The following is a 25,989-nucleotide window of genomic DNA, read 5'->3' as shown; positions in this document are numbered from 1 at the left end:
TGAACCCGGGTTGCTGGCACTGTGAGGCAGCAGTGCTAACCACTGGGCCCTCTGAATATGCAGGGATGTATGTGATGATGTACAAGTTAATATAAGACTGACTCTGCACATTCATTTGGTCAACCAAGTTGCTCATCCTTATTTATATCCTACAGAATTAATAATAAATTTATAATTACATTGTCAGAAGAATGCATGTTTACATTTGTTCATGGTACACTGATAGCATTTGAGATAACGTCTAAAATGGCAGCTTAAGTGTGGCTTATTAACAGTAATGAACATTTTAAAAGCATATCACTAAAATAGAGAAACTATTGTATAAAAAGCAGCAAATTCAGCATTCCTTGTCACTAGCATGCTTTCTATCTGGTAACGAACAAGGACATTTTGAGTTCATGATTATCTATCAGAAGCCAAGAAATTTATATTCAGTCACAACGTACAAAAAAACCCTTAAAAACAAGAACTCAATCAATAACTTGTCTTCAAGGATTTGACCAATTCAATAACCAGAAGCAAAGTCTTTGTTACAGAACACATCCCACTCACTACGCCACCTCCATAATATGTGATTTTTAAAGAAATGGCTCATCTTAGGTGGTTTACATTTTGAAATAACATAATATCTTCTGATTTCATACATTTTACACAACCTATTATTGTTAAATTATTTTAGTGATGTCTGCAGCAAGGAAAATATATCTGGTCTTATTCCAGATTCAGATAAAATAAATTGATTTTCAATCTAATAATGGAGAGCACTGTCATTCATTTTATTTGAAGTTTTCTCCTAAATCATTCCCATCATCATTCTTCACTTCAGAAAGTAAAGTGTTACTTTAATTACAATTGGACTGCAACAAATATGTAAATATATGCAAAGCAATTCTGAAAATACTTGCTTTTCGATATCATTTCCTCACAGAACATCTAACTTCATTAGGTTTTTCCACCTGTGCACACATTTTGGAAGATTAATATTTTCACAGTCCAAACACATTTTCTATTGTTAGTCAGGTGAGAAAAGATTAAACACACCTGCCACTTTGGATTCTTTCACATTTCAAAGATTCTGCAATATCAAACTACTGGGAGAATGCATTAGAATGCAAGTAACTTGGTGCCATTAATAAATCAGCAGATTTTCCAAAGGTTAAAGCAACTCAACAAATCTGTGGCTAGACTTGCTTTTACATTGTTGAAGTACAATGTATAAAGGGGAATCGGGCCGGAGGGATTAAGGGTCAGAAGCAATGGCCTGATTTTCCTTACGTTGTCGAAAGGATCATCAACCAATTTGCACAACTTACTTTCCATTTACTAAAATGAAGTAGAACCTCAATTCTCATTTCATTTCAACAAATGGAAGCTCACTTGTGCAAAATATTTGATGCAACGTAAGAAAAATCAGGCCACTGCTTTATTCTCTCGTGTATGACCTTTGATCCCACTTGGCCAGATGTCTTGAGAGATTACAAACTGATAAGTGTAGCTGTCTCCTTTTGAAATTTGCATCTGCTTAGTAAAAACTTTCTTTTCCAATCTTATTTTTACCTGCTTGCTTCAGCTAGCAACCATTTTGGATGTGGAAGGAGCTTTTATTATGGAATTGCTCATTGAATAAGCACCTTTACTAAGATTCCAGGTTGCAAGTAAAAGGAGAGAATGTGAAAATTGATTTGGTTGTATCATAGACTCGATTGGCTCAATCTCTGATGTGTAAAACGGTGTCAAAGAGGGAGATTCACAGCTCAATGACCATGTTCACAATCTGCCCCTAAAGACATGCCCAAACCGGCAAACTCATTTACAGTATTTTCAGATCCTAAAGTGCTTTCTAATGCAATTTTCTTCATATGACTCTACTAAGAATTTTGAACGGAAATATGATGTTTTCTTTAAAATGTTTCCAAGACCTTGATGTACAAATCTAATTTATTTAAAACATTTCAATAGCTTTCTTGTGATTTGATCCCATCAATGCTCCAGTCTGTGTGTTTACAAACCAAAAGCACAGCATTTAATAGGATTTCACACTTACTATTTACAGCTCACAAATTAGGATTTTACTTTAGATTAGATTAGATTCTGTACAGTGTGGAAACTGGCCCTTCAACCCAAAAAGTCCACATTGACTCTCCGAAGACTAACCCACTCAGACCCATTGCCCTACATTTACCCTCGACTAATGCACCTAACACTATGGGCAATTTAGCATGGCCAATTCACCTAACCTGCATATTTTTAGACTGTGGGAGGAAACCGGAGCACCCGGAGGAGACCCATACAGACACGGGGAGAATGTGCAAACTCCACACAGACAGTTACCCAAGGTGGGAATTGAACCTGCGTCTCTGGCGCTGTGAGGCAGCAGTGCAAACCACTGAGCCACTGTGCTGCCCCACAGTGTACTTCTTCTTGTACTCTTCTGTTCCTATTGTATGTGCTCTGTTTTTACCACCATATAGTTTGTAAATTTACCTCGCACAAGTTTCTGAGTTGGACATCTAGTCATTGACGGGTTTGCTTGGTGTACAGGTACACCTCACGTTTATTTGGCCCAGGGTCCTGTGTGAAAGGAAGCCAGCCCACTGCAGACCCAAATCGGACATCAATCCCACTTTCTGATCAGGGCCTGATGAATTTCAGATGGCTTGCTCCCTGACAGACAAACATTGCTGTGGGAAGTGGGATGTAGGTGTCAGAGTTTCAGTGAATCTCAGTATGTTGGAACTAGCTTTGTGGCTATGTCTGGAGTTACCTCCAATGATCCCTCTAATCATTACTGGTTAGATATTCAGGAGCTGGCATGATACTGATTGTAATTGGCATAGATTCCATTTACTTGGAGGTAAATTTTGCAACTGAGTCCTACAGCTGCTATTCAAATATAAATTTGCACATGTAACTTCACACCATAAGGCAGAATAGGCATCACAATGATATCATAGCTGATCTGATTATCCTCAACTCCACTTTCTTGCATTCTCCCTATCACTATTATCACTCCCTATCGATTATTTTCCTGATTAAAAATATGTCTATCTTAGCTTTGAAAATACAACCTTGACAGCTTTCTGTGGCAAAGAATTTCACAGCTTCACTGCCTTCAGAGGGGATATTCCATCTCATGCCTCTCTTAACTGAGCAATTCTTACTCTGAGATTATACCCTCAGGTCCTTGACTCTTCCAGAGGGGAAACAACCTCTCAGAACTACCCTGTCCAACCTCCAAAATATCTTAGAAGTTTCAACAAGGTCACTTCATTCTTCTAAACTCGAATATGTACAGATCCAACCTACTCAACCTCTCCGCATAAGAAAATCCCTCCTTACACAGGATCAACCCAGTGATTTTATTTTAGATTAGATTAGATTCCCTATAGTGTGGAAAGTGGCCCTTCAACCCAAAAAGTCCACAGTGACTCTCCGAAGACTAACCCACTCAGACCCATTGCCCTACGTTTACCCCCGACTAATGCACCTAACACTATGGGCAATTTAGTATGGCCAATTCACCTAACCTGCACATCTTTGGACTGTGGGAGGAAACCAGAGCCAGGACTGCCTCCAATTCTACCTTATTTTCCTCAGATAAAAAGACCAAAACTATTCACAATATTTTAGCTGTTGTCTAAATAGTATCTCACTTAGTTTTAGCAAGACTTACTTACTTTTATACTCCATTCTCTTTGAAATAAAGGTCGAACATTCTATTGCCTTCTCAATTAACTGAACCTTGATTCTACTTCTTTGAAATTTATAAACAAATACCGCCAAGCCACTCTATGCTGCACCTTTTCCAGCTTTTCTTCACTTAAATAAGTATTCAGCTTCTCTATTCTTTCTGCTGAAATGCATAATCCCATGTTTTCATACATTATTATTCCATCTGCCAGGTTTTTGCCCACACACTCACACTGTCTACATCCTCCTGTGAATTCTTCATGTCATCCTCACTCCTTGTGTTCCCACATACATTTGCATAATCTGCAAACTTTTTTTTATTAGTTTTTTTATATTAGACTACTTACAGTGTGGAAACAGGCTCTTTGGCCCAACAAGTCCACACCGACCTGCTGAAGAGCAATCCACCCAGACCCATTCTCCTACATTTACCCCTTCACCAAACACTACAGGCAATTTAGCATGGCCAGTTCACCTAACGTGCACATCTTTGGACTGTGGGAGGAAACCGGAGCACCCGGAGGAAACCCACGGCGACACAGGGAGAATGTGCAAACTCCACACAGACAGTTGCCCAAGGCAGGAATTGAACCCGAGTCTCTGGCATCGTGAGGCAGCAGTGCTAACCACTGTGCCACCATATACTTGGTGATAGTATATTTACTTCTCTCATGCAAGTCAACTTTATAAGTTGTCAGTAATTGTGAATGAAACGTGTGCTGCTGGAAAAGCACAGCTGGTCGGGCAGCATCCAAGGAGCAAGAGAATTGATGTTTTGGGCCTTTCATCGGGAATGTTCATCAGTAATGTGGTGCCAGCACCGTATCCTGTGGGACTTCACATGGATATGCAATTCCTCTACATGTGCTTTTCCCATCGGGTTTATCTGAAAGCTCTGTGCTTCTTGCTGCACTGTAACCACCCACCATCATTCTCCTTCCCTTGGCCAGGTTTGATCTCACTACAAACAACTTCACCTCATTTCACTTTCTTTAATTCCTTCCTTTTTGGCATTGTGGGTCAACCCACATCAGGTGGACTGCAGCTCACTACCACTTTCTCAAGGGCAAAACGGGACGGCAATAAATGCTGGCCAGCCAATGACACCCACAAAAGTTAACTGTGTGGCCATGGGTAACAATATGAGTCCCAATTATGTCTGTCTCTTTGTGGGTCTTGTGAGACACTGCTAGTTCAGGTCCATCTACCCCAACTCGTTCTCCAGTACATCGATGATGTCTTTGGTGTTGCTTCCTGCTTTCATCCAGAATTGGAACCATTCATCAATTTTATTTCCAATTTCCATCCTTCTCTGACCTTCAGCTGGTCCTCTTCCGATTCTTTCTTTACCTTCTTTAACTTCACTGTTTCCATTTCTGAGGATAAATTGTCCATCGATATCCATGATAAATCCAAAAGTCCTACATTATCATGACTACACCTCTTCACAACTTACTTCCTGCAAGGATTTTATTTCCCAGTTTCTCTGTCTCTGTCACACCTGTTCTGATAATGCCCATGTCCTCCCCTATTGTGGTTGACAGGGCTTTTGGTCATGTCCAACTCACCTCCCATGTTTTTGCCCCACCCTACTTCCCAGAACAACAAAAAGGTTGTCCTTGTCCTTACTTGCCATATCACTAGTCTCTGCTTTCAATATTCGATCAGTCATTCATTTTATTCAAATAGTCTCAAAAAAAAGCATTGCCACATCAACCTGAATTTTTTCACCTTAAAGATATTGTATGTTGTTTACTCACTCCACCCCATTTAAACTGAATATGTTCTTTTCGATGAAAAGACACAAGCAACACAAAGTCATCAACATTTTAAAAAGTCATTCTCCACACATCACATACTCTCAATTTTGCAAGAAAGGAAGAATAGGGTTGTAAGACCATAAGAAGTAGGAACAAGAGTTGGCCAATTGGAGCCTTGAGCCTGCTCTGCCATTCAATGGGATCATAAGTGATCTGATATTCCTCACCTCCATTTTCCCTATGATTCTTTATTCCATACTGAAAATGAATCTGTCTACTTCAGCCTTAAATATACATCAGGGGTCTCTGACCCCACAGGTCTGTGTGCAAAAGAGTTCCAAAGACTCTCAGTCTTCTGAGAGAAGAACTTCCCCTTTACCCCAGTCTTAAATTGGCACCTCTTTACTCTGAGACTATGCCCTCTGGTCTGGATCTCTTCAGGAATAGAAATGACCTGTATAAGAGGGAGAGGTTCCACATGAATTGGAAGGGGACCATTATATTTGCAGGGTATTTGCTAGTGCTACTTGGAAGGATATAAACTAGTAAAGGCATGGGGGTGAATTGTGGTGGTGGAAACCAAAGCTATATTGAGAGAAAAGAGAAAATATTGAGGCGGGTACAGTAGACAAGGGGAGCTACTTGAATAGTGAAGGCAGACAAGAGCTTGGCAGAGAACGAGGTAAGACTGACAAATTAAACTGCATTAACTTCAAGACAAGAGGCCTGACAGGTAAGGCAGATAAACGTAGGGCATGGTTGGAAACATGGAACTGGGATATCATAGCTATTACAGAAACATGGTTCATGGACTGGCAGGACTTAATATTTCAGGGTGTAAATGCTATAGGAAAGGTAGAAAGGGCAGAGAGAGATGAAGAGGAGTGCCTTTTTTGGTTCATGGTAACATTACAGTGCAGTTGTACTTAGAGAGGATATTCCAGGCAGTATGTCCAGTGATGTTATATGGGTCAAACTGAGAAATAAGAAAGGGATGAACACCTTGTTGGGATTGTATTATAGGACCCCAATAGTCAGCAGGAAACAGAAGCAAATATGTAAGGAAATATTCGCTATCTCTAAGAATAACAGAGTAATGTTGGTAGGGAGGTTTAACTTTCCAAAAATAGACTGAGACTGTCATGGTATTAAAGGGTTATGTGGAGGAATTTTCTTATTCAATATGTGGATATACCTACTAAAAGAGCAATACTTGACCTTCTGTTGGGAAATAAGGCAGAACAAGTGGCTGAGGTGTCAGTGGGAGACCACTTTGGGGGAAGCGATTGTAATTCTATTAATGTTAAAAAACTTATGGCAAAGGATAGAATTGATCAAAAAGTTGGAGTTCCAACTTGGAGTAAGTCCACTTTTTATGGTATTAGACAGGAACTTTCAAAGGTTCACCAGGGGAGGCTACTTGCAGGTAAAGGAAAGTGGCAAGCCTTCAAAGGTAAGACAATGAGAGTTCAGAGGTAATATATTCTTTTTCTGTGAAGGGCAAGGCTGGGAGGTGTAGAAAATGTTGGATGACTAGAAAAATTGAGGCTCTGAACAAGAAAAAGGAGGCATATGCCAGTTATAATCAAGTGAATATTGAGAAGATTACAAGGGCATTTAAAGTATACTCAAGAGGGAAATCAGGAGGGCAAGAAGGGGACATGAGACAGCTTTGGCAAATAGAGTTAAGGAGAATCTAAAGAGTTTCTATAAGTACTTTAAGTGCAAAAGAGAAACTAGGGAGAGAATAGAGCCCCTTAACGATTAATGTAGCTGTCTCATGTGTGGAACCACAGGAGATGGGTGTGGTACTAAACAAATGTCTCACATAAGCATTTACTGTGGAGAAGGATATATAAACTGGGAATTCAGGGAAACAAATAGTGATATCCTGAAAAGAGTTCATATCATAAAAGAGGTGGTGCCAGAGGTCTTAAAATGCATAAAGGTGGATACATTTCCAGGACCTGATCAGGAGTTTCCCAGAACTTTGTGGGAAGCTAGGGAAGAGATTGCTGGGTCCCTTGCTGAGATATTTATATATCAACAGCCATGGTGAGGTGCCAGAAGACTGGAGGATCGCTAATGTGGTGTTCTTATTGAAGGAAGGTAGTGAGGAAAATCCAGGGACATGTAGACCAGTGAGCCTGATGTCAGTGGTGGCTAAGTTGCTGGAGAGGATTCTGAGGGACAAGATTTACATGAATTTGGAAAGGCAAGGACTGATTAGGGTTAGTCAGCATTGCTTTGTGTGTGGCAATTATGTCTCGCTGATTTGATTGAGTTTTCTGAAGAGGTGACAATGAAGACTAATGATATCAGAATGGTAAATGTTGTCTCTGTGGGCTTCAGCAAAGTGCTCGACAAGGGTCTACATAGTAGACTGGTCAGTAAGGTGAAAGCACATGGGTTGGATATAAAATTGGCTTGAAGGAAACAGAGGGTGGTGGTAGAGGGTTGTTTTTCAGATTGGAGGTCTGTGGCCAGCAGTGTTCCACAAGGATTAGTCCACTGCTTTTCATCATTTTATATAAATGATTTGGATGTAAACACATAGGATGCATGATTAATAAGTTTGCAGATGACACTATAATAGGTGATGTAGAGGACAGTGAAGATGATTATCTTAAGGTACAACAGAATCTTGATCATGTGGGCCAATGGGCCGAGGAGTGGTAGATGGAGTTTAATTGCAAACACTTGTTGTCCCAGCAATGATCCCTGTGGAACCCTACAGGTTACAGATGGCCAACCTGAAAAAAGTATTCCTTATTCCCACTGTGTTTTCTGTCCCATTTGTCAATTCTCTATCTAAGCCAAAGTAGCACCACCAACACCATGACCTCTTCTGGAGTTGTGTCTGCCCATTCAACCAGTGCTGACATGTGATCATTTCTGCATGTAATTTGAGTAGGTGACTTGCCTGAAAAATGACCTGAGAATTTAAGCTGGATCATACTTAGTTAGATGTCAGAACGTCTAGTGGGGGAGAAGCTGTTCAAAAGATGTGGATCAATATTAAAGAGCAAAGTGGTGACCAAAATGTGGATTAACTATTCATAAATGTATGGTAAAAAAATGCGGGCTACACCCTTTCTATTTCTAAAGGATTGGAATTGGTAATAAGCTGTATGTATTGAGAATGTTGGGTCTTAATGATTATGATCAGCCTAATTAGTGGCACATGGATGTACAATTGAAGAACATTTCATAGAAACACACAAAACCTGGAGATTGGAGCTGGAGGAGGCCATTTGGCCCTTTGAGTTTGCTCTGCCATTCATCACGATTATGGCTGATCAGCCAACTTAATAGCTTAATCCTGCTTTCTCCCCACAATCGTTCAACTGAGTTCTTGCAGCCATTCTATTCCTTCTTACTTTACTGAAGAAGCTCTTTGTTAATACTGGGACTAAGGCAAAGTGCATGAGTTGCTCATTTTTAGTCCACTTTATTTTTGCTCATAACCTCTGGTTTAAATGTTAGTTAGGAACTACTTCATCCTCTGGGAAGAAAGGTAAAATTAAAGTTACCATATTTCCAGTGAACAATAGGGTTGCTCTCTCATTAGAGATGAGTGGTGGTGATTTAACCTGAGGGTCACCATGTCTCAAGTGAGGAGTGAGGTTGAGAAGGCGGGATCTTCAAGGCAATCTCAGCTAAAGTGGAAATTTAACTCTCACTGTTGCTGTTATTCTGCATCATAAACTAGCCATCCAGTCAATTGAGCTAACCAACCCCTATGGGAAGTAGCATCTGAAGTTTTGTAAACAATGCTTATCCTTTTGTACACACGCTTTATTATGTAATAGTTGATGGCAAACGTTCACTGAATTACATGGAAACTGTAACATGGAAACTGGCCAATTGGCCAAATCAGTTCATGTTCAGATTTATCCTCCACACAAGCTGCAGTAATCCCTGCCTAATGCTCCAAATCCCTTCCTTCCCCTTTCCTTCTATTACCTAACAAATACTCAAATGTAGCTAAATCTGGTAGTGCGTTCCATAGTCTCACACTACAATGTGGAAAAACAAAACCTTGATCTGCTCTTGTCCCGACTCTCCTATATTTCATTTTATTTCTATTTCCTCTTTTTTGGTGTATCAATAATTTGAAACAATTTTTAAAATCTACCCTTGCCTAATCCTTTCATGTTAAGTACTGATGCCACATCATTGTAATCTCCCATTTTGTTGAATACAGCTGCAATTTTCCAAGACTTTCTTTTATTTTTGTTTCCATAATACAAAACAGGAATCTTATTTCAATTTATGGTCTAGCCTCTCTGTACGCCAAGATGACACATCATGCCAGCTGTGACCTTATTAACGTTTTGTTCAAGTTCACCATTATATGTTGAATCTTCATACACTACCTCTGGCCCTAAAATTAATATTCCATTTCTTTTCCATCTGATCCACTCAGAGACATAAAGATGTACAGGCAGGAAACAAACCCTTCGGTCCAACTCGTCCTTACTGATCAGATATCCAAACCTAATCCAGTCCCATTTACCAGCATTTGGCCCATATCCCTCTAAACCCTTCCTATTCATATAACAATCCAGATGCCTTTTAAATGCTGTAATTGTACCAGCCTCCACCACTTCTTCTGGCAGCTCATTCCATACACGCACCACTCTCTGGGCGAAAAGGTTGCCCCTTAGGTCTCTTTTATATCTTTTTCATCGCACCCTAAACCTAGGTAAGAACTGATTCGGGATAGTCAACATGGCTTTATGTGTGGGAAATCATGTCTCACAAACTTGATTGAATATTTTGAGGAAGTAGCAAAGAGGATTGATGAGGGGAGAGCGGTGGATGTGATCTATATGGACTTCGGTAAGGCATTCGACAATGTTCCCCATGGGATACTGATTAGCAAGGTTAGATCTCAAGGAAAATAGGGAGAACTAGCCATTTGGATACAGAACTGGTTCAAAGGTAGAAGACAGAGGGTGGTGATGGAGGGTTGTTTTTCAGACTGGAGGCCTGTGACCAGTGGAGTGCCACAAGGATTGGTGCTGGGTCCTCTACTTTTTGTCATTTACATAAATGATTTGGATGCGAGCATAAGAGGTACAGTTAATAAGTTTGCAGATGTCACCAAAATTGGAGGTGTAATGGACAGCAAAGAGGGTTACCTCAGATTACAACATGATCTGGACCAGATGGGCCAATGGGCTGAGAAGTGGCAGATGGAGTTTAATTCAGATAAATGTGAGGTGCTGCTTTTTGGGAAAGCAAATCTTAGCAGAACTTATACACTTAATGGTAAGGTCCTAGGCAGTGTTGCTGAACAAAGAGACCTTGGAGTGCAGGTTCATAGTTCCTTGAAAGTGGAGTTGCAGGTAGATAGGATAGTGAAGTAGGCGTTTGGTATGCTTTCTTTTATTGGTCAGAGTATTGAGTACAGGAGTTGGTAGGTCATGTTACGGCTGCACAGGACATTGGTTAGGCCACTGTTGGAATATCACATACAATTCTGGTCTCCTTCCTATCGGAAAGATGTTGTGAAACTTGAAAGGGTTCAGAAAAGATTAACATGGATGTTTCCATGGTTGGAGGATTTGAGCTATAGGGAGAGGCTTAACAGGCTGGAGCTGTTTTCCCTGGAGCATCAGATGCCGAGGAGTAATTTTATAGAGGTTTACAAAATTATGAGGGGCACAGATAGGGTAAATACTCAAAGTTTTTTCCCTGGGGTCAGGGAGTCCAGAACCAGAGGGCATAGGTTTAGGGTGAGAGGGGAAAGATATAAAAGAGACCTACGGGGCAACGTTTTCACACAGAGAGTGGTACGTGTATGGAATGAGAGACTGGTACAATTGCAACATTTAAGAGGCATTTGGATGGGCATATGAATAGAAAGGGTTTGGAGGGATACGGGCCGGGTGCTGTTAGGTGAGACTAGATTGGGTTGGGATATCTGGTCGGCATGGACGGGTTGGACCGAAGGGTCTGTTTCCATGCTTCTCTATGACTCTATGCCCTCTAGTTTTGGACTCCCCCACCCCAGGAAAAACACCTTGTCTATTTAACCTATCCATGCCCCTCATGATTTTATAAACTTCTATAAGGTCACCCCTCAGCCTCTGACGCTCCAGTCTATTCAGCCTCTCCCTATAGCTCAAATCCTTCAACCCTGGCAATATCCTTTGAGGTCTTGCTTTTAATGTCTTATGAACATGAACTCCTAAATCCCTGTGCTACTTCTTTCAGCCTTTCTCATTTTAAATATAATCTATTTTTAAGCAAGAAAATGTATCACCTCACGCTTGTTAACATTGAATATCATTCTACTCACCTGTTTTGTCCAAATGATGAATATTGCCTTGGAGCTTCCTTTTGTCCTCAGAATTGTTTTTAATGCTATTTCCTGCACAAACTGGACACTACTGCCTTTAGCTGTGAATCAGAATCACTAACAAACACCAATAATCCCTCTAAATTTTCTTTGCTCTCTATAGCACGTTTATTTCTGAGTGGTATCTTTAGATGATTTTTTTCACAATGGCCACAGCTGCACAATATCTTAAAGGTGACAGCTCGTGTGAGGCCCATCTGGTACCTTTATGATCACTGCAAGTCATGCACACATGCAGCTTAGAGAGAATACAGTGAGGAAACATCCCCTGGGACACTGTTACCTACTTCTATCCAGTCTGATAAACTGTCTTAATTTCAATCCCAGTTTCCTTAGAATTCAATTTGCAATCTTTTCCCTAATTTGGCACACTTAATTTCTGTAATAGCTCCAGAGAATCAGAGAATCATTACAGCACACAAGGCTATTTAACCCACACTATCCATGTTGGCCCTCCGAAGAAGAAATTAGCATATGCTACATTCCTGCATATTCCTCCTTTTTGGGTATTTCGAATATTCAGCAAATTTTTTTTTAAAAGTTCTGATGCAGAAGGACGTCATTGCTTCCACAGTGTTTGTGCATACCAATAAATGAACACAAATCATTATCCCATTTTCCAGCATTTTGTTCGTAACCCTTGAGAATTTCAGCTGCAGTTTCAGACACTTATAAATGAGATGACAGTTTTTGCCTCAACTCCTCTTTCAGGAAGTGAGTTTCAGACTACTATCACCATCTGGCTGAAAGGATTTGTTTCCTTTCCCAACTAATCTTTCTGCTAATGAACGAACATTGCTAACTGTTTTGTGTATTTGTGTGCCTGTGCTTGAGTGCAAAGGTCTGAATGTGAATGCGTGTGGATGTCAGTCTGTGTGTGCTCAGACTAACATAGTTAGCGATACAAACCAGGGTTCTTATCACTTCTTCTCCAGGCCTAATTGGTTAGATCACTCAAACAGGTAGCTACAGTCAATTGATTGGGCCCATTCAGAGAAACTAAGGGAAAACAAAGTGGTTGGGCATGGGGGAGAGGCTCAGTGTGGCCTCTTCCTGGGGATTGAAGGGTGACTAGGAAAGCTGGATTGAGAGTGTGTTGCTGGAAAAGCATAGCAGGTCAGGCAGCAGCCGAGGAGCAGGAAAATCGATGTTTTGGGCTGGAGCCCAAGGGCTCCGGCCTGAAACATGAATTTTCCTCCACCTCGGATGCTTCCTGACCTGTTGTGATTTTCCAGCAACACACTCTCAACCCTGATCTCCAGCATCTGCAGACCTCACTGTCTCCTCGAGGAAAGCTGGATAACAATTGAAAAAGAGGGTAAAGGTATTGCAACAGGTGATATGATAGAGCATGGATGAGAAGGGATTCACTGAATGGGCTGTGTGGTTTATCCTGACTTTAAGTTGTGGACAGTGTATGACCACACTTGCATAATCACTTCATAAGTCAAGGTCTGAGGAGTAAAGGTGGATAGGTGCAGACTCACGTAGACAGAAGGGTGGGGCGACCTGGGTGGTGGAGCCTGTGAGGCTCTTGGGAAGAGCTATAAGGAAGGGGATCTGGATATCTGAAACATTAGTGTCAACATTGAGGCAAAGGCTGAAACTGCTGGCTGAAGAGTGTTCGCTGGAAGGCGGAACTGCACAATGTGGATGAAAATGACTGTGACCTGTTGTGGACTGGCTTCTCCTGGAATGAGAGAAAGGGAAGGATTGAGTGAGATGAAAGTGGGCAGTACAGATGTTAGTCCTGGTGCACAGAATCAAAAGATGGTGAGGTGTGCTGAGGGCTGAGTAAGTAGGCAGCACTGAAGCCATAGACAGTTAGTTGTGTCAGAGGTTGAGAGGGAATGAGAATGAGTGAAGGAAGATGTGGAAAAAAGTAGCAAATGTGACAGAGCATGAGCCTCGGTATTTGCAGCTGTAGAGATAGAGTGATTGAGAGTTAGCAGACAGTAGGTTCTGGTACCGACCCTGACAGAGCAGAGATTGACAATAATCACTCTGCAGTACTGCTGGCTGTTCCTCCAGACTGTGGAAGCTGCACTAATCCAGGTGTTGTCCTATGACCAGACTGCCAGGGTCAAGCATTATGGCCTTCTCTGCCAGTCTACCATGAGGAGGATAAGCCTCCTCTCAACCATTGGGGTCTCTAGTTCACTTGCAGTGAATCTCAGTGCTATGATCCACTTCTCCAATGACTTCTGGCTGCAAATCTGCCACCAAGCAAGCTAGCTTTGGAATACCAGTGTTCATCCAGGTGCACAGGAGTCTCTTAAATAATGGCTCACTCGCAAGGATTATTGGTGTTTCTGCGGATATCCAGTGAGTGATGAGCCCTTTTGAGGGCTACACCTGTTAAGACGGGGCTAGAATCAAGCAAGAGGGGCACCGTAGAAAACTTATGAAAACAAAGAGTATTTGGACAGGAATAGGACATTTGACCTTTCTGACCGTGGTGCTGGGTAGGCCATTATTGTGATGGAGTTGGCAAGATAGAGCATGAGATCTTACTGGGCCTTCTAGGAACAAACCCTCCAAGGGTCCCACAAGACTGACACTCTGCCAAAAAAAAACAGACTTAGTCTTTGATCTTTAACCAAAATGATTCTGTCTCAATAGCTATTATACATATCAATCCTCCCTACAATGCTACCATACTTATTCAAAGACAATTAGCAAAGGCAGTTGTTGTAGAACGTGTTAGGCTCTTGAAGTAATAATGTGGAGTGCATTAAGCACTCCACAATATTATGAGGTCATATGGACTTGGTGGAAGAATTTTTCTGGAACTCAAAGAAGACAAATATCCAGATACCTAGGTCTCCCTCATCGAACTGTGACAATGTCCATTGCATCAATGTAACTGAGTTACTACTGACTAATAAACAACATCTTGTTTAAGACAAGAGTCTCTTCTCATTAGACTGCCTCTATCAAACTAGACCAAGCTAAAATGCAGCAAATCTATCTTATGGTGACCACTTGTATAGATAATTCAAAAAACGTGGAGAGCACACAATTGCATTCGATACAGTATATCATTAAAGAATGTTTATGTCAGGAGGTTCCAGCAACAATATGATCAACATTATTTTGCAAATTCTCTGAGGATTTCACCTAAAGAGAGAGATTGTATACATTATAGGATTAATTAGAGTGCATTCCTGAAGAAGGGCTCATGCCCGAAATGGCGATTCTCCTGCTCCTTGGATGCTGCCTGACCTGCTGCGCTTTTCCAGCAACACATTTTCAGCTCTGATCTCCAGTATCTGCAGTCCTCACTTTCTCCTACTAGAACTGATCCCTGTGGTACACCACTGGTCACAGCCTTCTAATAAAAAAAACAAAACATCAACCCCTCCCCCCCCAATCATCTGTTGCCTACTATCTATAAGCCAATTTTGGATCCAGTTTGCCAACTTGTCTTGGATCCCATGGGTTCTTACCTCTTCGACCAGCCTTCCATGTGGGACCTTGTCAAAGGCATTACTAAAGTCCATATAAACTACATTAAACATACCACCTTCTTCAATATATTTAGTTACCTTTACAAAAAACTCAATTAGATTTGTCAGACAGGATCTCCTTTTAAGAATCCCTGATTGACTCCTGCCTTTTCAAGTGCTGATTAATCCTGTCAGAATTTATTCCAATAATTTCCCTATCAGTGATGTCAGATTAACTGGTCTGTAATTACCAGGCATATCCCTGCTGCCCTTCTCGAAGAAAGGAACTACACCATCTATCCTCTATCTGCCAGTTCACCAGTGATTAGCAAAGTATTAAATATCTCCACTAGGGCCCCAGCAATCTCCTGCCTAGCTTCCCATAGCAGCCTGGGACGTATCTCATCACGTCCTGAGGAGTTATGTACCCTTATGTCTGCTAAAATACCTAATACCTCCTCCTTACTAATCTTAACATGGTCTGGAACCTCACCATCCCAAATGAAATTTCCAGCTGTGATGTTTTTAAATACAAATGAGAAGTATTCATTTAAGACCTAATTAATATCCTCAGGCTCCATGTACAGGTTGCCCCTTTAGTCTTGAATAGGTCTCACTCTTTCCTGGAAATCCTCTTACACTTAAAGTCATAGAGTCATACAGCACAGAACAGACCCTTTGGTCCAACACGTCCGTGCCGACCAGATATCCCAACCCAATCTAGTCCCACCTGCCAGCACCTGGCCCATATCCCTCCAAACCCTTCCTATTCATATACCCACCCATACTTATAATGGTCAACCATGATCCAATCTACCAAAGGTAGTTCATGTCTCATCTGTGCCCTCCTAATTTACTTTTTAATCAACCCCACATGTTTTCAATGCTTTTGAAGGGCCTCTCTTGTTTTTAATGCACTGTACCTGACATATGTTTCCCTCAAGAATTCGCAAGAAGAGTCACTAGACCCAAAACATTAACTCTGATTTCTCTCCACAGATGTTGCCAGACCTGCTGAGATTTTCCAGCAATTTCTGGGTTTTTTTCTAACTTTCAGCATCTGCAGTTCCTTCATTTGTTTTAATGCTTCCTTCTTTTTCTTTATCAAACTCACGATATCCCTTGACATCCAGGGTTCCCTGAATCAGCTGCTCTTGCCCTTCCCTCGTAGGGGAATACACTGGCCCTGAATGTTTACTATACTACCTCTAAGGACTTCCACTTTCCACATGTAGACTTACCACTCCCAGTCTTTGTCAAATCTAATCTAATGACATTGTAACAGGCTGTCCCCCAATTTGGACACAACTTTGGAACTATTCTTATCCCTTTCCATAATGATTTTGAAACTTGCAGAGTTATGGCCATGAAGCCTAATATAAACTAATGTTAATGTAACCTAAAAGTAAAAGATATGGGAACTCGGCTTGAGAGCTGGAATTAGGAAAATAAGATAAATGTAATGCAAAATGAGGTAAATAGAAGATTGACTATTCAGCTGATGAACTCATCACCGTTAGGTATTTTGAGACATGCTAGACCTGTTGAGATATATTTGACCTGTGCAGACATGTTATGACACACCTCAGGAGTAAGTGGGACTTGAATGCAGGCCTTCTGGTTGAGAAATGGGGACATTATCAGGACCACAAGAACCCTACTCTCCACCTGTACGGTGAGATTTTCCACAAAGTTTGCAACATAGTATTTAAGAGCAACATTTCCTCTAATAATTTCTAAACTGAAGACTGCACCTAGAAGACTCATTTCTTGCATTGATGCAATGACATCTCCTTTCAGAAGCTTAATATCCATTATAGAAATGAGGTCTGTCAGGTGGATGTAAAAGATCTCCCAGCAGTTTTGAAGAAGAATTGGGAATCCTCCTCACGGCCTGGACAATATATATTTCTTTATGGTGCCACTAAGACAGATAATCTGGCCATTTATCTTACTACCGTTACTACTGCGCCTATTAACTATAATATTTCTAGGTGTCAAAAACAATGATAAGCTACATCTTTTAGTTATACCCAATTGAAGAAAGTGACATGTCCTAATTTTGAAAAGATAAAGGACACAAAACTGACAGTGAGAGATATCAACATTTTGATTTTCGTCAGTAGAATTGAGATGTTAGACATTATTAAAGAAAACTGGTCAATAGATGCTAATTAACATTTTTTTAAGACTGTTTATGGTCGTATGCATTAAAAATGTTACATTAATTGACATGAAACCTAAAGTGACCATTATGAAAATTAAATTGGCCTCCTATATCAGCATTATTTTAAGAATCAAACTTCCTAAAACTTGCATTTTCTTGAAAGAATTACTAATTTTATGCAAATAATGTAAACCCTTTAAATACATTAAGTAAAATTTTCTGTGCTGGCTTAAGAGATAGCCTGAAATGGAAGAAGCAACAATTAAATTCAGGGATTGGCTCTTACGTGAAAAGATGCAATATCCTCACGATCCAGGGGTCTTGTGACATGCATTTTACCAGCAACTTGATCAATACTAAAAACCTCCATGGGTGGTTGATCAGCTCCAGGTCCAGTGATACTGTATCGGATCTGTATCTCCCTGTCTTTATCTGACCGAATCTGAAATGAAAACACATTGGGAGAGTTTAGTGTTTTTTAAAAGTGCTGTTAGGTGAAGTAATTATCAGATGAAGTGGCTATAGTTAGGTGTCAAATAAGTTTTTAAGCACGCACCATCCTTGACACAATAAATTACAAAATAAGAGTCAAGCAAAAAAAATTTTGGAAATAATGTCATAATAATAAATTCCCATTGAATTGACTTTTCAATTTACTCAATTCTGTGGATAAGTTGACCAAAACTTTAATTGGAATACTCCACTCCAAAATCTGCAAGGAGTTACAATTTACTTTGAATTATGCTCCAAACTGTGTGCTTAAAAGGCAGGTAAACAATTTCGAAGTGTTTATACACTTTACTATTATCAACAGTATTGTAAGTAGCTCGATTAAAAGTTCCATTATATAAACAGAAGAACCCTGCTTGCATCATAGCCAAGTAACAAATTTAGAAACATGAATCAAAGAAAATATTTCAAATAGCTAACTATTAACTAATCATGCTTCAATATGAACTGGAGTTAAACATTCTATCTTTCTCTTCAAACATCAGCGTTAACTGGTTCTTGATATTAATAAAATGGAAGGCTTTAAGGCTGTGAAATGTATAATATGAAAATGCTTTTGTATTTTTCTATTTAGGTTGGATAAATATAGCAGAATCGTGTGCAGGTATAGGGGGGTCTTGGCCACAGCTGGAGAGCTGGCGAATGCCACATGACACCTCTTTGTGTGATGGTCCAACACATTTTGATTCACTCAAGGATTTACAGGTCAGCAGTGGGCCTTTGCTAAGGAGCAAGGACCCTGTGGCAGTGGCAAGACCCACTGACCAATCAGGAGTCAGGTGTTTTGATTGAACAGCGGCATCACCAAAGGAGGCAGTGGTGACTGTATATATGGTCAATGCAAGGCTTAAGATCATTCTTGGATACAACACCAGAGTTGAGTATTGGGTGAAGAGGGTTAACAGGTTGTAGGTGAGGAGAGACACCAGCAATGGGATGTACTCTGAGGGCACCACCTACCTGATTTTTGGTCTCTTGACCAGGCACAAAGTGCTTTTGAAGGATGGATCCTGATCACACCCTATCCTGGATCTGCAAACAGCCTGGCAAAGGGTGGCTTTATCATGCCACATGGAAAGACCCCTGCACACCACAGGGTTAAAAACAGAGGCAGGAGATGAACTGCTTATGAGTCTCAATTGGTGGTAGGTCAGAAAGTTAGTCCACAGTCCTTCCCACTGTGGACTTGATCATGGTTGAGCTGAGACACGGTGCGATCCCAAATCATTAACTTTTCGCCTGTTTTAATACAGCTCACCTGCCATCATACACACCATAAGACAATCCAAGATTCCAGTCACAGACTTCCAAAAAAAAGCAGGATGTTGATAAAGAAATAAAGATTCTTTGGCACACACTCATGGGAAAAGTGGGTGTCTTTTAATGATCCTACTCCACTAGCTACCTGACGAAGGAGCAACTCTCCGAAAGTTTGTACTTCCAAATAAACCTGTTGGACCATAACCTGGTGTTGTGTGATTTTTAACTCTTTCAAAATTGTAAGCAACTGAATTAAACTAAGCAGGGTCAGCCATCCACTCCCTCCAATGTACAAGTTTACAGCACATAACTTCCTAAGCCATAAATATGAACAACTTCTGATATATAAAAATTGGAAATGGCAATGTACTTCTGAGGTTGAGTTCCAAACCTGGTCCCTTGAAATATTTCTGTTGAAAAGAAATTGCATCTACAATTCTCATTTCTTGCACTGAGACAATGACACCTCTTTTGAGTAGCTTAACATCTATTATGGAAACGAGGCCGATTAAATGGATATAAAAGATTCCATAGTAGCCCTATAACTTGTCACACAATTTGTCAAGCATAAAGCTGAATACAAACTGTATAAAATCTTTGACTTTTCCCAAGATAAATATCTCACATATTGATAAGCCAAAATATTTCACTCAAGCATTTTAAATAACCATGACATGTTAAGTATAGTTTTCAAGATTACAAGTTCAGTAAAACATTATATATTGTCCAGTAAGACATGAGAACTTGCAAATAGTCTATAAAATCATATTTAATACTAAAGAATGCAATTATTTACAACAGTTTTTGCATATCTATGTTAATGTTTCTTTTACTTTGTGGTACTTAAAATCTATTTGATTATTTGTCTCTTAAGAGAGAGGTTGCCAAAAAACTTTCCCCAAAATCATTCTTGTGACTACATTTTCAGAGTTGGATTGCAGAATTACAGGTATATGATCTGTCAGGTAAGTACTTGCCCATTTGCTCATCAATGATTTTGATTTGGATGGAATTAAGGTAATTTTTTTTTCAAAAGACCCCTGTCACTACTGTTGTTTTGGACATATTTTGAAAACAAGTTTTCAAAAATAACTATGGGGAAGGAAGCTAATTATACTGCCATTTTCACCTTACTTTGTGCTAATATGGATCCAGTTTGTAACACATTCATAGCTTCTATTACCATTTAAATGACACAGCATCACTGTTTGGTTCTCTTTGTTACCGATCAAGTTAATGTAAATTTCTTAAACAATGGCTCACAGTTGGTTGAAAAGTGAGAGCCTTTGAATGATGCATTACTTTATTCATGTGCAAATTGGTCAGAAGCATGTACTGAGGAAGAGTTACCCCATGAATTACGAATCACACAAGTTGTTGAATGTTTTATGCCACACCACCATTAATCTGAGGAAAATAACATTTCTCCCTTAACCTCATTGGGATTTTCTGGGGTTGCTACATTTGTAAATGAATTGCTCATTAAACATGCCACAAAGCCGATCACTAGCTTAATATCTTGAATGATGTGATAATTGTTAATGATGCCAATCAGCCTCTCCAGAAATTATCAGCCTGCACTTCCAGAAACGTTGCCTGCAAAAAATTGTAACCATTGGATCAATTAGCAGAACACAGAGCAAAATGCCTCATTCCAGCAACATCAGCGCAATATTATTTATTTGTTTTACGCAAGAACAATAGATTTTAGTTTTAACTAAATTGATTGACTATGCATTATCAGCAAGTCCATTCAAAACACTGTGATTTAAGTTTCCCAACTATAATCAAGAAAATGCAGCAGACATTTCGCTTATAGAAACATAGATGATCAGAGCAGGAGTAGGCCATTCAACCCCTCGATCCTTTTCCACCATTCAATACAATCATGAGTGATCATTAAGCTCAATAGCCTAATCCCACCATCTCCCCATATCCCCTGATCCCTTTAGCTGCAAGAGCTAAATATACCTCCTTCTTTAAAACACAAAATGTTGTGGTCTTAACCACTTCCTGTGATAGTGAATTCTACAGGTTCACCCATCTGTGGGTCAAGACATTTCCCATCTCAGTCTGAAAAGACATACCCCTTATCTTTTCATTATGACACTTGATTCTGGACCCCCACATCTGAAACATCCTTCCTGCATCTAATCTGTCTAGTTCTGTTAGAATTTTAGAGATTTTTAATGAGATCCTCCATCATTTTTGTTTCAAAAGGGGCCTAACCAATGTCGTAGAATCATAGAGACATACAGCACGGAAACAGACCCTTCTGTCCAACTCATTCATGCCAACTACATATTCAAAATTAGTCTAGTCCCATTTGCCAGTATTTGGCACATATCTCACTAAATCCTTCCTATTCATATACCCATCCAAATGCCCTTTAAATGTTGTAATTGTACCAGCCTCCATCACTTTTTCGGGCAGTTCATTCCATACACGCACCACCTTCTGCATGAAAAATCTGCCCCTTGAGTCCCTTTAAAATCTTTCCTGTCTCATCTTAAACCCATGCCCTCTCATTTTGGACACTCCAACCCTGGGGAAAAAAACAAGACATTCACCCCATCCATGTACAGCTACAACATTACTCTAAACTCTAGTGAAGACAATCATAAATGACTCAAAATCTTCTCGTATGTTAGTTCTGCCATCCCAGGAATCAATCTAGTAAACTTTCGCTTCACTCCTTCTATAGCAAGAACATTCTTCCTCGTGTAAGGTGCCATCAATAGATGACAGTCTTCTGCTCTTTGGCAATGACATTGCTTCCATGATAAAGTCAAGGAGTGAGGTTGATGGCTGATGACCAAGTGTTCAGCTCCATTCTCAGCACTTTGGACAATGAAGGAGCTCATGCTGGCCTGCATTAGAGCCTGAACAATATGAAGGCAAATGGCAGCTATTGAAATATATAAATGCCAGGTAATGACCATCACAAACATGCAATAGTCTACCCTTCTCCCCTTGACTCTCAATGGAAACGCCATTACCAAATTCTTCACCATCACTTGCCTAACACATATATTTTAGAGGAATCAGAAAATCAGGAATTATTGCCTACATTCTGCAAAATACTCAACAGGCAGGACCCAATCATATTGTTGCCACTCTACCAAAAGTGGTAAGACATAACAATGTGGTCAAATAAAAGCTATATTAAGAATGTTGTTGTATTTGTGAAAATACCCTGAAGCAACTTTTATATCAATAGATTGCACTCTGTGAAACCTGGTATGACAATTGACAATGATGTATACCCAGGATGTTTTGAAGAAACTTAATAAATAAATCAACGGCAATCATTATTCTTCACTCAAATGATCCCTGATTGTTGTATTCAAGCAATATGTTGCTGAGCAAAGATTGTTGACTTACTTATGGTCGGCAAGCATCTACAGTTACCTAGAAGTTGCTGACCAATCTCCCTCTACATTTTTACCATGAAAAGCTAAGCTGTCTGATACTCCAAATATTTTATTTTAGTAAGAAGTGCCAAACTAAGGCTGCACGAAACTGTTTTTCACTGTGACTGACGCACTAGTGGAAAATGATTTGCCTTCACTGCTATTACTGAAAATTATTTTCATCACAAAAAAAATTACCTGATGAAGAAGCAGCGCTCTGAAAGCTAGTACTTGCAAATAAACCTGTTGGTCTATAAACCTGGTGTTGTGTGTTTTTTTAACTTTGTCCAGCCCAGTCCAACACTGGCATCTCCACATCAGAAAAAAAAGATCTTGCAGTTCTTGACTTAACAACAACCAGTAACACTGTGTGATCTTCAGACCAAAGAATCAAGATTCTTGCCCCCATAGGTGACTCATTTGGTCCAATTACTGCCATTTCAGGGGCATACGTAGCAGACTGCACAAGCTTTTGGAGATACCAAATCAATTTATGGGTGGCACGGTGGCACAGTGGTGAGTATTGGTTCAATTCCCGCCTCAGGCAACTGTCTGTGTAGAGTTTACACATTCTCCCTGTGTCTGCGTGGGTTTCCTCCGGGTGTTCCAGTTTCCTCCCACAGTCCAAAAATGTGCAGGTTAGGTGAATTGGCCATGCTAAATTGCCCGTAGCGTTAAGTGAAGGAGTAAATGTAGGGGAATGAGTGTGGGTGGATTGCTGTTCAGAGGGTCGGTGTGACTTGTTGGGCCGAAGGGCCTGTTTCCACACTGTAAGTAAGCTAATCTAAATAATAGTGTCACTGAGGGATCAGTCGAGAACCATTTTATTTTAATACATACACAAATGACTTAAGAGTCATAAAGGTCTTTTATCAGGACAGGAAAGTTCAAAACTAGGGGGCAGAGCTTTAAGGTTAGAGGAGAAAAATTTAAAAGGGTCATAAGGGTGGTGCATACCAAAAGAAGTGGTGGAGGTGGGTGCCATTACAACATTTAAAAGGCATCTGGATGTGTGCATGAATAGGAAAGGTTTGGAGGGATACGGGTCGAACACTGGCAAACGGGACTAGGTCAGTTTAGGATATCTGGTTGGCATGGACAAGGTGGACTCAAGGGTCTGTTTCAGTGCCGAAGCAAAGATTCATCTCTGTTGACAATGCTTTTGCCACTCAGGTTTGTGGAGAAAGTGAGGACTGCAGATGCTGGAAATCAGAGTCGAGAGGGTGGTGCTGGATAAGCAGAGCCAGTCAGGAGGCATCTGAGGAGCAGTATCCTGGCTGATCTGCTGTGCATATCCAGCACCACACTCTTGACCCCACTCAGGCTTGTGACTTTTCCATCCTGAGAACCAGGCCCACTGCCATAGGTTTCAGAAGACAAAAGTATTGCCCAAAATGGCAACTTCAACCACAAAGGTTTTTTTTCCATATGCACAACATTAGTGCCTTGTGAACTTATCATTATCTTAAAGAGTCAGCTTCTTAAACAATGATACTCACTTGGTTTACCATCGACCATGCACCAGCCTTCTGAAACTATCTACTGAAAACTGCTGAGTCAAAACCCAACATAATCTGACAACTGGAACTATCAGCAATGTCAAAGTATGAAATCCTCCACTTTACATTAATCTACTCTCCCTCTCCTATCCAAAAAACTGAACATTCACTTCTTATTTGTATTTGTTCCATACACATTAAGTTGGCAGAAACTCAACTGTATGCTTGCATCAGATGCAATACACCCTACTCACCGTCCACAATCATGAGAACTGTCCAAAGTGACTGCTGTTTGCCTTCATAATGATGCAACATCAAAACTGGTAAATTGACTTTCTGATAAAAGCAAGTTAGCAATTCACTCTGATCTACTTTTTCCATCAATATGATTCAACTTCTTAGATTCCTTTGAACTTCTCTGGGAGTATTCAACACAGAACGCTGCTCAATAACAAAGATTCATTTGATTCTGATTCTGAAGCCCACATCCCATGAATAAATAGAAAAAAAACCTCCGAGTAAGTGCTAAAGTGATTGAATGGGAGGAAAGCAGACAATGAGACATAGACTGCATTTTAATGTAGATGCATGAGATGTGTGCCTGTCTCGTGCGCTAAATGCTTAAAAATGTGTTGCTGGAAAAGCGCAGCAGGTCAGGCAGCATCAAAGGAACAGGAGAATCGATGTTTCAGGCATAAGCCCTTCTTCAGGAATGAGGAGGGCTTATGCCTGAAACGTCGATTCTCCTGTTCCTTTGATGCTGCCTGACCTGCTGCGCTTTTCCAGCAACACATTTTTAAGCTCTGATCTCCAGCATCTGCAATCCTCATTTTCTCCGTGCGCTAAATGGCCTGGCATAGGCAGCCCTGACCTCCAAGTTAAAATGCTGAGGGACTGAAGTGGTCTTTGAGTTGTGCTGAAAGAAGATGGTGTTGCTAGTGATTTGCTGTTGTTGACTTCTGTGAGAAGAGTCACAGAGAGTGGAGTCCACGCATACACATTATTCAGAAGAAGCAGTTGCAAGAAGAAAGGGACATGCATTCATTCATCTGCAGCCGCTAGGTGCCCGCTGTGATTTGCCTGTTAGGTACTTCCACAAATCAGTTTCTCCAAGGAGGGGGTGGGGGAAGAATTGGAAGCGGCACACATAAATGGCACGAGTTGGAACTTTAATGAGAGGCAAGACAGTGGCTCAGTGGTTAGCACTGTTGCTTCACAGCGCCAGGGACCCGAGTTCGATTCCAGCCTCGGGTGACTGTCTGTGTGGAGTTTGTACATTCTCCCCATGTCTGTGTGAGTTTCCTCTGGGCGCTCTAGTTTCCTCCCACAGTCCAAAGATGTGTAGGTTAGGTGAATTAGCCATGCTAGATTGCACATTGTGTTCAGGGATATATAGGTTAGGTGCAATAGCTGGGCAAATGTAGAGTAATAGGGTAGGGGAATGGGTCTGGGTGAGTTACACTTTGGAGGGTTGGTGTGGACTTGTTTGGCCAAATGGCCTACTTCCACTCTATAGGGATTCAAAGAATTTCAAACACATGAAAAAAAGATTGTTACTGCTCAATGAAACGCTTCTGAACTGACTTGTTAAGGCGTGACAGGAAAAAGAAATCAGAAATACTTTACTTGCTATCAAGAATCTGAGATTTCCAATCTCACCACATTTTCCCACCTTTCTCATCAATGTTCACACCAAGAGGGAAACACTCCAGCCCAATGGAATGTAGTTGAATATAAAGGGTTTTAGATTACTTACAGTGTGGAAACAGGCCCTTCAGCCCAACAAGTCCACGCTGACCCGCTGAAACGCAACCCACCCAGACTCATTCCCCTACATTTACCCCTTCACCTAACACTACGGGCAATTTAGC

At 40.6% G+C, this 25,989-nt stretch overlaps 1 protein-coding gene across 2 annotated transcripts in view; it reads right to left on the bottom strand.

Annotated features, from left to right (window-relative positions):
• Positions 1 to 25,989, bottom strand: part of LOC140462989 (cadherin-4-like) — a 656,453-nt gene that overhangs the window by 134,378 nt on the left and 496,086 nt on the right. For both annotated transcript variants that reach the window (XM_072556570.1, XM_072556571.1), the window contains one exon: positions 17,723 to 17,878. In XM_072556570.1, the coding sequence (XP_072412671.1) occupies positions 17,723 to 17,878 (156 nt within the window). The remainder of the gene's footprint in view (positions 1 to 17,722; positions 17,879 to 25,989) is intronic.

Source organism: Chiloscyllium punctatum, chromosome 37 (assembly GCF_047496795.1).
Source record: "Chiloscyllium punctatum isolate Juve2018m chromosome 37, sChiPun1.3, whole genome shotgun sequence".
Taxonomy (NCBI): domain Eukaryota; kingdom Metazoa; phylum Chordata; class Chondrichthyes; order Orectolobiformes; family Hemiscylliidae; genus Chiloscyllium; species Chiloscyllium punctatum.
Note: the sequence above shows the minus strand (reverse complement) of the source record. Positions and strands in the feature narration are given on the sequence as shown.